Here is a 15,134-nt window from a genome sequence, read left to right on the forward strand (position 1 = left end):
AGTAATGATAAAAGTTAAACACAATTAACAGTAAAGCATGAAAACTGGGAGTAAACAATAACGAGGAAAAAGAACTCAGGCACCACCTGTAAGCTCTGGGCTTTGCCATGGTCATCAGATACTCAGACAATGGTAGACAAAATAGTGACAATTAGGGATATTTATATCTAAAGTGCAACCACAAAAGCTAATGGGGACGACTTTTTAATATTGAAGCAACCCCATGCTTTACTTCAATATTATTTGGAAAACAAATCCCAGATGTAATAACAGCATAAACTGCATGCAGTTTGAGGACTTTCCTCATAAGTCACATAATAGAAGGCCGAAACCTGGCGCCAGGCAGAACTGTCTCCCAGTGTTTCCAGAGTTGTGAGGGTTTGCCAGACCACCTCTGAAGACACAGAAATAGACACTATGATGGGCCGGACCACACCCGGAGCTGGGCTGCCTTCCGAGGTATACAAATTTCCAGTCTACCTTTTAAACCTAAGCCTGGGGTCAGGATCTGAATAGTTGGGGGTGTGCACGCGCCTGTTTGAGTTTGTCACTGGTTCTCTTTGCCCCTCTTTTCCACTTTTCACTGTTGTTTCTTAATTGGATATTGAGGCTGGTGACAGAGCCTAGCTAGTTAGGGCTGCCAGGGTACGGGGGCTAACTCCTACAACTCTGATCTAAACTTTCACGACAAGAGAGGGGAAGATTACATATATGACAAAGGACGGCATGAAAATCTAAACCCTCCACTTTACTCCATTCTGAGGTCAAAGGTGCGGGTGACTGAAATCTTTGCTCTTCGTAGTTTTCCATCATGTTACCTTTGGCATTATATTAATATGTACCTAGCTTGGACTAGGGGGATTACACAATTAGGCTGCTCAATGATTCTTGTGTGTGTGTGTGTGTGTATGTTGATTTCGCCAAGGGGCAGAAACATTTTGACACCAAGTACCAACGTTTATTACATGAAAGAAAACTGAAATAAGATATTTCCTTTTAAGAGAAATCATTACACAGATTTGGTTCTAGGTAAACACTGCAGAAAACACAGAACCAATAAAGGCTGTGGTTCTGCATTATACATTGAGATTATAGAAATGCGAAGATCTATTTGCTTGGGACCTCTTTGACATCCGTGTTATTCTGCAGGTCAATTATGTTAATTACGTGACCATGGAATTCTCTAGTCTATAAAATATTTAGATGATTAATAAGCATTCTTCCATATTAATCCTTGTTAGCAAAGATGTGCGTTTACTCAAAACAAAGAGCATGAAAATAAAACATAAAACAAAACCAAGGCCTGTGGCTCCTCCTCCAAGCAACCCCCCTCCCGGTGGTGATGAATGGGAGGGACTGTATGCCCCCTCCCTCGGGAGACTACCCTTTCACTGCTTTAGGCCGTTTTGAAATTCTTTCTTTAGAAGAGATTTTTTTAAAATCAAACAAAGCAGCTGCTGTTCCTGTGAGTGGCACACCACAAACAAAAAAAAGGAGCCGAGGACACGGACGGTCGGCAAGGCTGGGCTGGTGAAAAAGCAGTCTGGTTGATGGAGTGTCTGAAGATGCGCTTTTCCCCGGTCTGAGAACCGCTCACACTTTGAATGAACCCATCCATCTTTACAGGCTTTTCCTACCGGAACGGGAGCTTCGCGGGCGAGCGCTTTTTCTGTAGACCCTCTCGGAAGGACATAGCCACCGGAGAGACGACGGTAACTGGTAGACTTTGCGGGCCTGCGGGGCGGTCGGGCAGGTTGCGAGCGGCTGCTGGGAGGGCGTGACGGGCGAAGGCTGGAGGTTCGCGCCGGCTGCCCGCATCCAGATGTGCAAGCCAGCCGCCGCCAGGGAGGCTTCGCCGCGCAGCCCCGGCCTAAACGCCTTGCAGGAGGTTTGTCCCTGCCTGCGCGCCGTGCCCTGAGCTCTTAAGCAGGGAAAGCGCGCGGACATGGGCGAGACCATGTCAAAGAGACTCAAGTTGCACCTCGGAGAGGCGGAGATGGAGGAGCGGGCGTTCCCCAATCCCTTCCCAGACTATGAGGCCGCCGCCTCCGCCGCGGGGCTCGCCGCTGGAGCTGCGGAGGAAACGGGCCGTGCTTGCCCTCTCCCCACCACAGACGACCCGGGCCTGCCTTTCCACCCCAACGGGAAGGTGAGTTGGCTGCCAGGCCCCGCACCAGCTGTTGGGAGGGTGAGGCCACCTCCGCCAATGGTAGCGTCCGGCGGCCACGCCCTGGGGTGCGATGACGTCATCGGCGTGCGTCCCGTCTGGTGTCTGTCCAGCCGAAGAGGCTGGGAAAAGGCGACCGGGCGGTGGGTTCGAGATCTGATAGACATTACTTGGATCTTTTGGCCACTGAAGCACTCTGATGGGCACTTTGTTGTTTCTTGGGACTAAAAAGTGAATTGTTGGTGTTAGTAGATTTTACCACACCTGTCTGTGGGCACGCCCTTACTTGGAAAAGGCTAAAGTCACACCTTATTTAATCTTTCTAATTAATTTTGTTCGTGTTTTTTTTTTTTTTTTTTTTTTTTTAGCAGAAGACGGCATACGAGATTAAGCATGGTGACTGGAGTTCAGACTTTTGGTTTTTCGAGACAGGGTTACTCTGTAACAGCCCAATCTGCCTTGCAACTAGCACTTGTAGACCACGCTGGCCTCAAACTCACAGAGACCTCCCGAGTGCTGGGATTAAAGGCATGCACCACCATCGCCCAGCCTTAATTTTGTTCTTTTAACAATTTCATACATGTATGTAATCCATTCTGGTTGCTCCCACCCCACTGTTGGCTCCTTACCCCCTCTAAAGCTACCTCCCCTACTAATCTCTTCCTCCACATTTACATCGTTTGTTTGTTTGAGTCTTCCTGGGCTTGACCGTCTGTGTGAATTATCCGTTGGAACCCGGTGGATTCTCTAGGGTACACAACTGAAGACAATGGCTACTCCTCTTCCAGAGTCAGCCTGATAGTTCTGCATTATGGGTTAGGGTCCCTTGAACTCCTCCCCATCCATGACTGTTGGGAGGGCCCTTGTTGTGCACATCCAGTGAAATAATTAGCAATTCAGAGCCCACTGTTACATTGACTGTGTCCTATCTTAGAGGCTAGCATTTTCCCGTTTGTCCCTATCTTCTGGCTCTTGCATTTTTTTCTAACTGTTCTTCCCCAATTTTCCCACATCTTAGAGGGTGTAGTACAAATGGCTTATTTAGGGCCAAGCTTTCATCTGTTACTTGTAGCACCCAAAAGTGCTATGACTGTCTTAAAGGATTATTTATTTATTTTTGAAACAGAATCTCTCTGTGTAGCTCCTGGGTGGCCTGGAACTCCCAGATACCCACGGCCTCTGCCTCCCTAGTGCTGGGATTAAACACAGGCCCCAGTGTGCTCAGCACATTAGGCTGTTTTTATCTCTTAACTTTTGAGGAACCTCTAGGTTGATTTCCAAATTTGCTGCACCAGATTACACTCTCCCCAACATTGTAAAAGGACCCCCCCTTTTTCCACAACCGTGCTAGCCCTTGTTATTTGTATTGGTGATAGGCATTCTGACTGGGGTAAAATGGAATTTTAGGGTAATTTTAATCTGCATGTCACTCTGCGTGTCATTCATTGCGGAGGCTGTTGAACCCTTTTTAAAAAAAATGTTTGCTATTTGTAGTACTTGTTTTGAGAACTTACTTTTAGAAGTGCACAGGCACCTCTACCTTTTAAAAAAGTCAGTTTGTGGAAGTGTTTTTCCTGCAAGTGCATGCCTAGTACTGAGGAGGTCAGATGAGGGTGCTGGTTCCTCTGCAAATGCAGTTTTGGACCCTTTTGAGCAATTGTGCGGGTGCTAGGACCAAACCTGGATCCTCTGCAAGAGCAGCAAATGCTCTTCCAATCCTACGTAGCTTTTTAAAAAAAATTGTTGTGTGTTTTCTTGGTGTTTCGGGTGATTTTTTTTTTTTAGTTTGTTTTGCTTTTTAGGTCTTTGTATGTTCCAAACACTAGACACTAATAATCTTCTTGAATGTATAGCTGGAAAAGGTTTTCTCCTGTTCCATGGGCTGTCATTAAGATCCACCCTATTTGTTGACTGTGGTCATAATGCCTATGCTGCTGGAGTCCTGTTTGAAAAGTCCTTATCTGTGCCTGCACACTGAAATTTACTCCCTACTTTTTCCTCTGATAGTTTTAGAATGTCAAGTCTTATGTTGAGGTGGTTTTGTGCAGGAGACAGGTGAAGATCTAATTTCTTTCTTTTGAAACTTGATACCCAAGATTCCCAGCACTGCCACGACCTGCACAGCTTTAGGACTACCTTGTGGGGCAATGGGGGGATGGAGAAACAACAGACTTATTACAGAAAGGCGCTGTGTGGAGAACTGGTCTCATCAGTCCAGATTTGGTTCATGTGTTATGTAGAACTTAGTGTGGAGGTGATGTTAGGTCTTAAACCTGGGACAAAGGCTGGGGTGCCTATTTAACATATCAAAGTGAACACTGGCCGCCAGATTCTCCCTGTAGTGCTCAGTCCTTATCGGTTACAGGGCCATCCTGGCTGGCATAGTCCACCCTCTACCGCAAACTTCTCAAGCCCAGGGACTGGGCTGCCCTTCCTATATAATCCAACCATTTTGGTTACCTGGCCCTTTTCAGGTACTCTCTTTTGGACCTTCTGGCTGCTGCACCTGGTTCCCCCCTCTCCCCTCTCTATTCCCCTCCCCTTCTCCCCATATGGTCCAGCTTAGGGTCATGTCCACTCTGGGACTCTCCCAGATGTCCCTGTGTCTGACTATGCTCTCCCATGTATCTGTAATAAAAATTTCCCTCCACCATACCTAGGAGCAGTCATGTCCTTTTCTTTCTTTTTTTAGTGGGTTTGTTATATAGAGCTGAGTGAGGAGGTGGGTTTAGCATATGCTGCTGAATGAGGAGGTGGTTGGCCAGTCTTTGTTGGGATTCCCTGCAAGGGAACAATCTGAGGTTGCAGTCATTCAGGGAGGAAGATGTTGATCTTTGCAAATACTGTCAACACCATTCTTGGAACAGGGAAAGCCTTTGCCAGTTCCCTGATTCTGACATGGGGAAGAGTCACTGGAGTTTTTGATATGGCCTTGGTCATGTCAATAATACACACTCCCTGTGGACTTAATCAGCTTCCCACGTGACACCATTTGTTCCAGTGAGATTTTGGCATTTTTTTGTCAAAAAACCCCCCAAAAACCTAAAACTAAAAACCCAAACAACAATAAGAAGCCCAGGTAGAGGAAATAACATGGTTTTATCCCTGAGTTCTCTGTTATACTCCACTGATCTACATGTTTTGTCTGAACCCCATGACATGTCTATTAATATGGCTCTGAGGTAAAACTGAAATTAAGTGTGGCATTGCCTCCACTAGGATTGGGATGACTATCCTGTTTTGTTTGTTTCCATATGTGCTTTAGCATTATGTTTTCTGTTACTGTAAAGTATTGCTTGACATTGTGATGAAGATTGCATTGAATCTGTAGATTGCTTTTGGTAGGATGGGCATTTCCACAATGTTTATTTTCCCAATCCATATGCATGGGCGGGTAGTCCCATTTTCTAGTATCTTCTTTAGTTTCTTTCTTTGGGGCCTTATTAAAGTTTTCACTGTAGAGGTCTAGATTTATTCCTGGGTATTTTGTACATGCATGCCTGTGTGTTTATGCGTGTGTGTGTGTGTGTGTGTGTGTGTGACTGGGTTTAATTACTTGGTTTCCTTTTCAGTATGTTTGTCATTGGTAAATAGGGAGGCTACTGATTTGTGTGTTAGATTTGTATACTGCCATTTTGCCGGAAGTGCTTATCAGCAATCAAGAGTTTTTTGGTGAAGTCTCTATCGGTCTCTTTTGTATAGGGGTTCATCATCTGGTAACAGAGGCACCTTTGGCTTTTCTTATTAGTGTCCCTTTATTTCCTTCTCTGTCACATTACTCCTAGCTAAGAACTTAAGCACTCTGTTGAAGAGGACTGTAGGGCACAGGGATCTTTGTCTTGTTCATGGTTTTTGTGGGAATACTTTGAGCTTTTCTCATTAGTTTGATGTTGGCTGTATATAGCTTTGAGATTCCAAAAGCCCAGGCCAGAGCCAGTTTCCTTGTTTTTCTGTCTTCTGCCTGTGGATGGGGTGTGAGGTCTCAGCTACTGCTCCAGCACCATGCCTGCCTGCCAAGATCTCTGCTGTAATGAAAACCATACTAACCTTTGAAACTGTGACCAACCCCAATGCTCTTGTAACCAGCCTTTGTCATGATGTCTTTTCACAGCAATTGAACAGTGATGAAGATGGTGTCGTACCAGCGCTGTGATTGATTATGAGCTAGAGAAAAAGTGAAACAGAGTTGTGTTGCCCTTGAAAATGAAAAGGAGACGTTAGAAGGGGAAGGGTCAGATACTGTGAAAGCAGAGCCTGGCGTAGTAGTTTCTCTCTGTAACACTTTTAGTACTTGACAGCTCTTTACCTGAAATTGCTATGTCCATCTGGTTCAGAGCTACTGAGCTCCAGGAACTGGTTATGACAAGTAATCCAGTAGCTATGAAGGGTAGATGGTTTTTTAACTAGCAGCATCAGTTTTATGTGGTATTTTGTGGTATTGGGGGAGGAAACCTGCACCAAATTTGATAGAGGAAATTAATGTAAAGGATTGATTGCTATTAACTATAATGAGATTGGTGTAATGAGAAATGTCTCATAAGGAATAAAGAGAACTCTGGAGAATATAGGAATAGCAGACATCAGGAACAGCCTGTACTGCTAGGACCGAGAGAGCACACAAGGACAAGGCTCTGGGTAGCAGTTATCTGATGCTGGACTATAAATTACCCTGAATTTAGCAACTTATAAAACACTTATCTCACACAGTGTCTGAAGGTGAGGAATCCAGATCCTCACAATACTGTAATTAGCTGTGTTGTTCTGACTCAGGGCTTGTCACGAAAATGCAACCATTCCAGAGCTCAGTAAAGTAAAGATAATCTCCCTCCTTCACACAGTTGTTGGAAGGCCGTATGTACTAGCTACTCGCTGATGGCTTCAGTTGACTACCTTTTTTCCCTTTTATATTTCTCCCTCCCTCTCTCTCTCTCTCTCTCTCTCTCTCTCTCTCTCTCTCTCTCTCTCTGTTCTCTCCTTCCACCATGTGGTTTTTGGGAATTAAATTCAGGTTGCTGGGCTTGGCAGCAAGTGCCTGTACCAACTTACCCCCTCACCATTCCCAAGGGCTCAGTTTCTCACCACGCAGGTCTTGCCAAGAGCTGCCTTCATGACAGAGCAGCTAGCCTCTCCTGACAGCGAGTGGTCAAGAAGACACAAAACACGAAAGTGTGCTCTCACAGAATCTGAGACTGAAGAGTAAAGAGGCCCGGTTTTGAAAGACTTGATTAATCTGAAGAAAAGAATGAAATTAGAGAAACTTTTACTTTGTATTTGTAATTTGATCGTCTTGAACTATTGGAAATGGTTTATTTTATGGCTACTTAATTTTCCATAGCTTAAAAAATTTAATGGATTCTCTTCCATTTTAAAATGTATTTGACATCTTAATTATCTATATTATAAAAATATAAGGAAGCCGGGCGGTGGTGGCACACGCCTTTAATCCCAACAGTTGTGAGTCAGAGGCAGGCGAATCACTGTGAGTTCGAGGCCAACCTGGTCTACAAGAGCTAGTTCCAGGACAGGCTCCAAAGCTACTGAGAAACCCTGTGTTGAAAAAAACCAAACCAAACCAAACCAAACCAAACCAAACCAAACCAAACCAAAATATAAGGAAATCGGTACTTCTCAGTTGCCAAGAGAATATAATTTATTCCAGATGCGCAGATGGGTATGTGAGCCTCTAGCTACCCAAGTGGCTGAAGCAGAAAGATGGCTTGAGCTCAGGAGTTAGAATCCAAGCAGGAGAAACTTAAATGAGATTCCATATCTTAAAACCAGAGAAATTGAAGTACAAAGTGAAGAAGAGTAGTGTGTGGGTGCGGGGATATGGATGGAAGGGTCTCATCTATAATCCTTGTCAGAGTGAGGGTTGTGTGTCAAGGGCATCAGCACTAACTAGATACCTGTTAGGAATGCAGCTCTCACCCCAAACCTAAGAAACTATGGTCTCCCCTTATTATTCTTGTGAGGCACATAGGAAAAAATATTATCTTGAATATTTTTCAAGAACATGACTGGGGAGATTTGTATGCTTAAGAACCACCCGAGTCTATATGCCCATCCCACCTCTGTCCTTTTGATACCATCATGGTGTTGGTGAGGAGGGTTGCAACTCTAATGATTCAGCCACAATATGGCTGACGTTTCCGGGTTCCAGGGCCATGCACCTGCGGAAAGCCCTCAGGTAGAAGTGCATAGGCATCTCTTAAAAGCTGGAGGCGCCGTCTTCAGCCCCCCCCCATCTGCTGTCTCATTTCTAATCATGTGCCCCTCATACAGTCCTTTGCCCTGAGACACTGAGTTGGGGAACCTGTGCCCTCTGAATGCAGACCCACAGCTTTGCACTTGACACCGTGGTGTGAACTGAAGCTCCCAGAAGGGGAAAAAAAGGAAAAGAAATGTGTATTTGCTGCTGGAGGGGGCAAACTAACTGCACCTAGAATTAAATATAATTATTAAGAAAAATGTTTTATAACTGCTCTAAAGAAAAATAATGAAGAAAAGGAACCATCAAGTAAGAAAAAGATAAAAAAAAAAGTTCTAAAAATATTTTTAGTACCGGGCGGTGGTGGCGCACGCCTTTAATCCCAGTACTCGGGAGGCAAAGGCAGGCGGATCTCTGTGAGTTTGAGACCAGCCTGGTCTACAAGAGCTAGTTCCAGGACAGGCTCCAAAACCACAGAGAAACCCTGTCTCGAAAAACCACACCAAAAAAAATTTTTAGTAAAGTCCTGGAGAGACTAGGGTTACAAGGGATATACCCTAACATAATAAAGGCAATTTGCAGAAAGCACATATCCATAGCCAACATCAAAATAAATGGAGAGAAACTCTAAGCATTTCCCTTAAAACTAGGAACAAGACTAGGCTGTCCACTCTCTCCATATCTGTTCAGTATAGTACTTGATGTCTTGGCTAGAGCAATAAAACAACTGAAGGAGATAAAGGGGGTACAGATAGTCAGGGATAAAGTCAAAGTATCCGTTTTGCAGATGATACGATAGTATACATAGTGATCCTAAATCTTCCACCAGGGAACTTCTGCAGCTGACAAACACATTCAGCAAAGTAGCAGTATAGAAAATTAATACACAGAAAATCAGTAGCCTTCCTATATACCAAGGACTAATGAACTAATAAAGAAATCAGGGAAGCCACCTTTACAAAAGCTTCAAAAATGTATTTCTTGGGGTAACTCTAACAAAACAAGTGAAAAACTGGTATTTATAAACCTTAAGACGTTGAATACAGAAATTGAAGAAAATATCAGAAGATGGAAAGATCTCTCATGCATATAGAATGATAGGATTAATATAGTAAAAATGGTCATACTACTATGGACTCAGTGCAGTCCCTAACAAAATTCCAACACAATTCTTCACAGAACTTGAAAGGATAATTTTCAGCTTCATATGTGAATATAGAAACAAAACAAAAAACCCTCAAAACCAACAACAGCAAACAAATAGGACAGCTAGAATAATCCCGAAAAATAAAAAAACTACTGGAGGTGTTGCCATCCCTGATCTCAAATTGTACTGTGGAGCTATAGTAAAAAACAGCACAGTATTGCCATAAAAACAGACAATGTAGATCACTGGAATTAAAGTCCACATTCCCGTGGACACCTGAGGTCTAATGAAGGAGCCAGAATACACACCAGAAAAAAGACAGACTATTCAGCAAATGGTGCTGGTCAAACTGGATGGCTGCATGTAGAAGAATGCAGATAGAACCACACTTCTCACCCCGTGCGGAACTCAAGTCCAGACGGATCAAAGGTCTCAACATAAAGCCAACTATACTGAATCTGATAGAAGAGAAGTAGTGAGCAGTCTTGAACTCACTGGCACAGGAAAGGACTTTCTGAACAGAAGGACATCAATAGTACAGACACTAAGAATAGCAATTAATAGACAACTTCTCATGAAATTGAAAAGCTACTTTATAATAAAGGACATCATTTTTTAGACAAAGCGGCAAGCTACAGAATGGGAAAAGATTTTCTAAATACACGTCAAATAGAGGGTTAAGTATCTAAAACTGTATAAAGAGATTAAAAAATGGACATCAAGGAAACAAATACTGATATTCTGTCATACTCATAGATCTGTTCATTGCTTAGCCATTAGAGAATCCTCCTCCTGCAGCAGATGGAACCAAATACAGAAACCCACAGACAGACAACATGCAGAGAGCGAGAGATGTTTTAGGGCTCTCCCCCATCAAATTCCACTTTTTGGGACTCATGGGAACTTCACGGACGAGGAAATGGAAAGAGTGTAAGAGCCAGAGGGGTTGGAGGACACCAAGAAATCAAGGCCTTTTAGATACAACATGGGTAGCACACATATAAACTCATGGAAACTGAGGCAGCCTGCACAGCCCCCATATGGGTCTGCACCATATAGGGCCCTAGAAATGAAAGGAGAAGTGGACACATGTAGTTGGTTGTTTTATTCTTTTTACTTTTTAGTCTTTTCTCTTTACTCTTGGGGCCTGTCACCAAGCTCCCAAATGAATCAATGAATCACACATACTCTTATTCTTTCTTATGAGTGTCTGGCCTTAGCTTGGTTTGTTTCTAGCCAGCTTTTCTTAACCTATACATAAGATTATAGTGAATTTTTATATGGGATTACTCAGCTCAAGTACATGGTGCCATCCCCGAGTAGCTAGCTGGTCATGGAGTTATTAGAATGATGAAGCCATGAGGAACAAGCCACTAAGCATCACTCCTCCATAGTCTCCGTGTCAATTCCTACCTATAATTTCCTGCCCTGTTTGGGCTCCTGCTCTGATTTTCTACTGTGATGGACTCTGATGTGGTAGTGATTCTGACTGTATCACACTGTTATATTACAGTCATAGAAACCCTAACTTAGACAATACATCTAAATATTTGGAGCTGGGATCCAAAGATGAGAAAGAAATGCAATATTTATCCATGTGGGTCTGAGGTAGCTGACTAACTTTAATATTTTCTAGTTCTAGCCACCTGTCTGCAAATGTCACAATGGCATTTTTATTTATAGCTGAATAGTATTCCATTGTGTATATAGACTATTTTTATTGTCCATTTATTAATTTAAGGCCATTTGGTTTCTTTTCATTCCTTAGCTATTTTAAGTATAGTGGCAATGAACATGGCTAAGCACAGTATCAGTAGAATAGGGTGCTGAGTCCTCGGGGCATATGCCAAGAAATGGCATAACTGGGTCATATGGGAGATTTATTTTTAGCTTTCTGAGATTTTTCTTATTTCCAGACTGGCTGCATCAGTTTGCACTCCCACCAGCAGTGGCTGAGGGTTCCTGTTTCCCTGCTCCCTGTCCAGCATTTGTTGTAGGTGGTTTTGATGGTGTTAACCATACTGCCTAGGGTAAGATGAAATCTCTAAGTTGTTTTGATGTACATTTCCATAACTGCTAAGAACAATGAACATGTTAAAGATATTTCTTAGCAGTTTTTACTTATTCTTCTGAGAACTTTGTTCAGATCCATGGCCCATTTTTCAACTCTTTGTATTTAGAGTTCTTTGTGCATTCCTGATATTAATCGTTTGTCAGATGTATAGCTGGCAAAGGGTCTCACACACTTTGTAAGCTTAATTTTTGCTTGCTTGCTTGTTTCCTAAAGAGCCCAGAAGTTATATGAGGTTCCTCTTGTCAGTTGTCAGCCTTGATTCCTCGGCAGGTGGGGTCCTATTCACAAATCCTCTCCTACACGTCTGTCTTGTAAGGTGCTGCCTACGGTGTTTGTGTGTATGCTTGTCTGTTTGTTTCTTGCCTAGAGGTTAAGCCTTTCAGGCTTCACAGTGAAGTCTTTGATCCATTTGAAGTTTGGTTTGTGCATGGTGATAGATAGGGCCTAATTTCATTTTTCTACTTGTGGACATACAGTCTTCCCAGACCCAGTTTTGGCAGATGCTATCTTTTCTCCAGTGTATGCTTTTAGCATGTTTGTCAACTATCAGATGACTGTAATTATGTGTACCCAAGTACTATTTTGTTCTATTGGTCAACATGTTGTTTTTTCTGCAATATCATGGTATTTTTACTACTATAGTTCCGTAATTCTGTATCTGGAATGATAACCCCTCCAGTATTGTTCTTCTTGCTCAGGATTGTTTTGAAAGTGTTATGTTTTCCATGCATTTTCATTGGCATGTGCTATCATTTGCATATTGATTTTGGCCATTCTGACTGGTGTAACATATAATTTTGATTTGCATTTCCCTAGTGGTTAGGGATGTTGAACATTGAAGTGTTTCTAAGTCTGGTTAGTTGAGTATCTCATTTTAAAATTAAGTTGTTTTCTTGATATTCAGTTTTTCTCTATATAGTTTAGATACTAACCTATTAAATAAATAATTGCTAAAGTTATTTTCCCATTCTGTAAGCTGCTGCATTGTCCAAATGCTGTGTAGAAGCTTTTCAACTTTATGAAGTACCATTTATTAGTTGTTATTATTAGTGCCAATGATGTTGGTGTCCTGTTCAGAAAGCCCTTTCCTGTGCCAATGAGTTCAAGACTTTCCCCCACTTTCTCTTCTACCGGGTTCAGTGTATCTGGCCTTATGTTGAGATCTCTGTTCCATCTGAAGTTGAGTTTTGTGCAGGGTGATCAGTGGAAATTCATTTGCATATTTCTGCATGTAGGTATCCTGTTTGACAAGCAACATTTGTTGAAGATACTGTCTTCTTTTTCCCCCAGTGTGTACTTCTTCCTTCTTTATCAAACCTCATGTCTGTTTTTATGCCAATACCATGCTGCTTTTATTACTATATCTCCACAGTAACATTTGAGGTCAGGGATGGCAATACTTCCAGCAGTTCCTTTATTATTCAGGATTGTTTTAGCTGACCTGCATTTTTATGTTTTCATATGAAATTGAAAATTATTTTTGAGTTTCTATGAAAAAATACGTTGGAATTTTTATGGAGACTGGATTGAATTACTAGATTAATCCTACCTATCCCTGAGCACAGGGGATCTATCCGTCCTCTGGTGTCTTCTTCATGGCTGTCTTTTTGCGCTCAGTTTGCACTTTTTTGTTCTCAGGAATTTGTTAGTTGGTTGTTATTTGTTAGGTCTCATTTCCTTTTTTAGGTGGGTATGTTTGTGATGAAGACTAGGCTGCAGCATAGTTGAGTTGTCATTTTCCATGTTCAGACTGTGTTCAAGGTACCACACTGACCTTCCCCTAGGGTAACTTACTGACTCCAGCATTAGGACCCCTGAATGCGTGACATCCAGCACGTTCTTTTTCTACTTCCTAGAAGTTTTTACTCACTGCCAGGAGTTCCTCTGTGATGGATGGTCTCATACTTACATTCTCTTTTTCTAAGGACTGTTCCGGACCACTGTCCATGTGTTGCTCCATTTCTGGTCTTTTCTCCTGATTTGATTTTGGCTCTGCTCTGTCTCTGGGGTTCAACCTTTTTCTGGGAGGTGTTTATATTTGGAACTGCATCTTACCATTCTGAATGAGTTCTAGACACTTCTTGTACCTTTCTGAATGAGTTCCTGGCACTTCTGTAGTCAGGGTGTGTTTGTGCTTTGTGTTCTTTGTGGACTTAGCTTTTTTTGGCATGATTAGGTACTATGTGAAATTATGTTGTAGAGAAATTGTTGGGTGTTTACTTGTGGATAGGTGGCTGTAGTATAGTCTCAAACGTCAAAGAAACTTTTGTTTAAGGGGCACCGGTCAGTGTGAGCCAGGGGACAGGTTTTTTTCTCCTGTGGCTGTTCAAGGGTGTATGGACTGGGGAGACTCAGGCTGCAGGAAAGCATTTCTGGTCTCATGGGCTTGATCTGATGGTATGTGGGGGCAGTGGGAATTAGTAGGTGAGTGGGTGCACTATCTCTGGTCTCAATGGGATTCCCTAATGCATGCGTGAGCTCATAGCATACATCTTAGACCTTGCTGAGGTTGTCCAATGGCATATGGGTTGAAAGAACCTTGAAGGTGTGTGGTGTGCTGTCCCCGACCAAAAGGGGATAGTCTGAGAGTGGGTGGGACAGCAGGAAGCTTTTGTTTGTTTTTTTTTTTGTTTTCATTGTGAGGTGGGGCCTGGCAGAGCCCAGAGTAGCCTTGAAATTACGCAGTTAAACCTGGCCTTGAACTCTTTGTCTTTTTGTCTCCACCTCCCAAACACCAGGATTACAGGTGAGTGCTACCACGTCTGTAGTGCTTTGGCTGCTACATTTCTTTAAGAATCGTGGCAGGAAGGCATGTCACTGGGAGAGTGAGAGTTTGAGATGGCTTGTCACATTGAGTACGCGGTCACAGAGGGGGAAGAATGCTGGCATCAAGCTGATTCCCTTTTGAACTTAGGCACGGAACCTAGTTCTTGGGTTGGTGCCACCCACACATAGGGTAGGTTTGCTCTCAGTTAAACCTGTTTAGAATTGCCCTCAGAGACACACTCACTGTTGTCTCTCTTAGGTGATTCTAAATCAGTCAAGTTGGCCGTGTGAATTAACTATCACCCAGATTTTTTCAATGTTTTCCATGTGACCAAAAATGTTTGTGTAGTCAAATAATCTTCTGTTTTTGCTTCTTTTAGTCTGTGTCTTTGATTTCTATGAATTATTCTTTATGATATTATTTATGAGTGGTAATCCATATAAGGCATTGTTTTTTTAAAGCATTAACTCTGAAAAGCCAGAATAGGCTCTGGCTATCTGGGAACCAAATAAGGTCATTTTCGCTATTGTGTCCAGTGCAACTTTCCACTGCTTTCATGAATTTCTCTTCTTATGCAATTAAATTTCTTTCTTTCTTTGATTTTTAGATTGTTTCTAACTTCATAAAGCGTATCCAGACCAAAATCAAAGATCTTCTACAGCAAATGGAGGAGGGACTGAAGACAGCGGACCCTCATGATTGCTCTGCATATACTGGTTGGACAGGTGAAGTAGTAACCTCTGTTTTCCATTCTGGAACTGTGGTTTATAC

At 42.7% G+C, this 15,134-nt stretch overlaps 1 protein-coding gene across 1 annotated transcript in view; it reads left to right on the top strand.

Annotated features, from left to right (window-relative positions):
• Window positions 1-928: 928 nt before the first annotated feature.
• The window catches only part of Lancl2 (LanC like 2), a 42,565-nt gene continuing 28,359 nt past the window's right edge, over window positions 929-15,134 (top strand). Inside the window, exons 1-2 of the mRNA XM_005360888.2 lie at window positions 929-2,149; window positions 14,971-15,088. Of these exons, the coding sequence (XP_005360945.1) occupies window positions 1,946-2,149; window positions 14,971-15,088 (322 nt within the window). The 5' untranslated portion in view covers window positions 929-1,945. The remainder of the gene's footprint in view (window positions 2,150-14,970; window positions 15,089-15,134) is intronic.

This window comes from Microtus ochrogaster, linkage group LG3 (assembly GCF_000317375.1).
Source record: "Microtus ochrogaster isolate Prairie Vole_2 linkage group LG3, MicOch1.0, whole genome shotgun sequence".
Lineage (NCBI taxonomy): Eukaryota > Metazoa > Chordata > Mammalia > Rodentia > Cricetidae > Microtus > Microtus ochrogaster.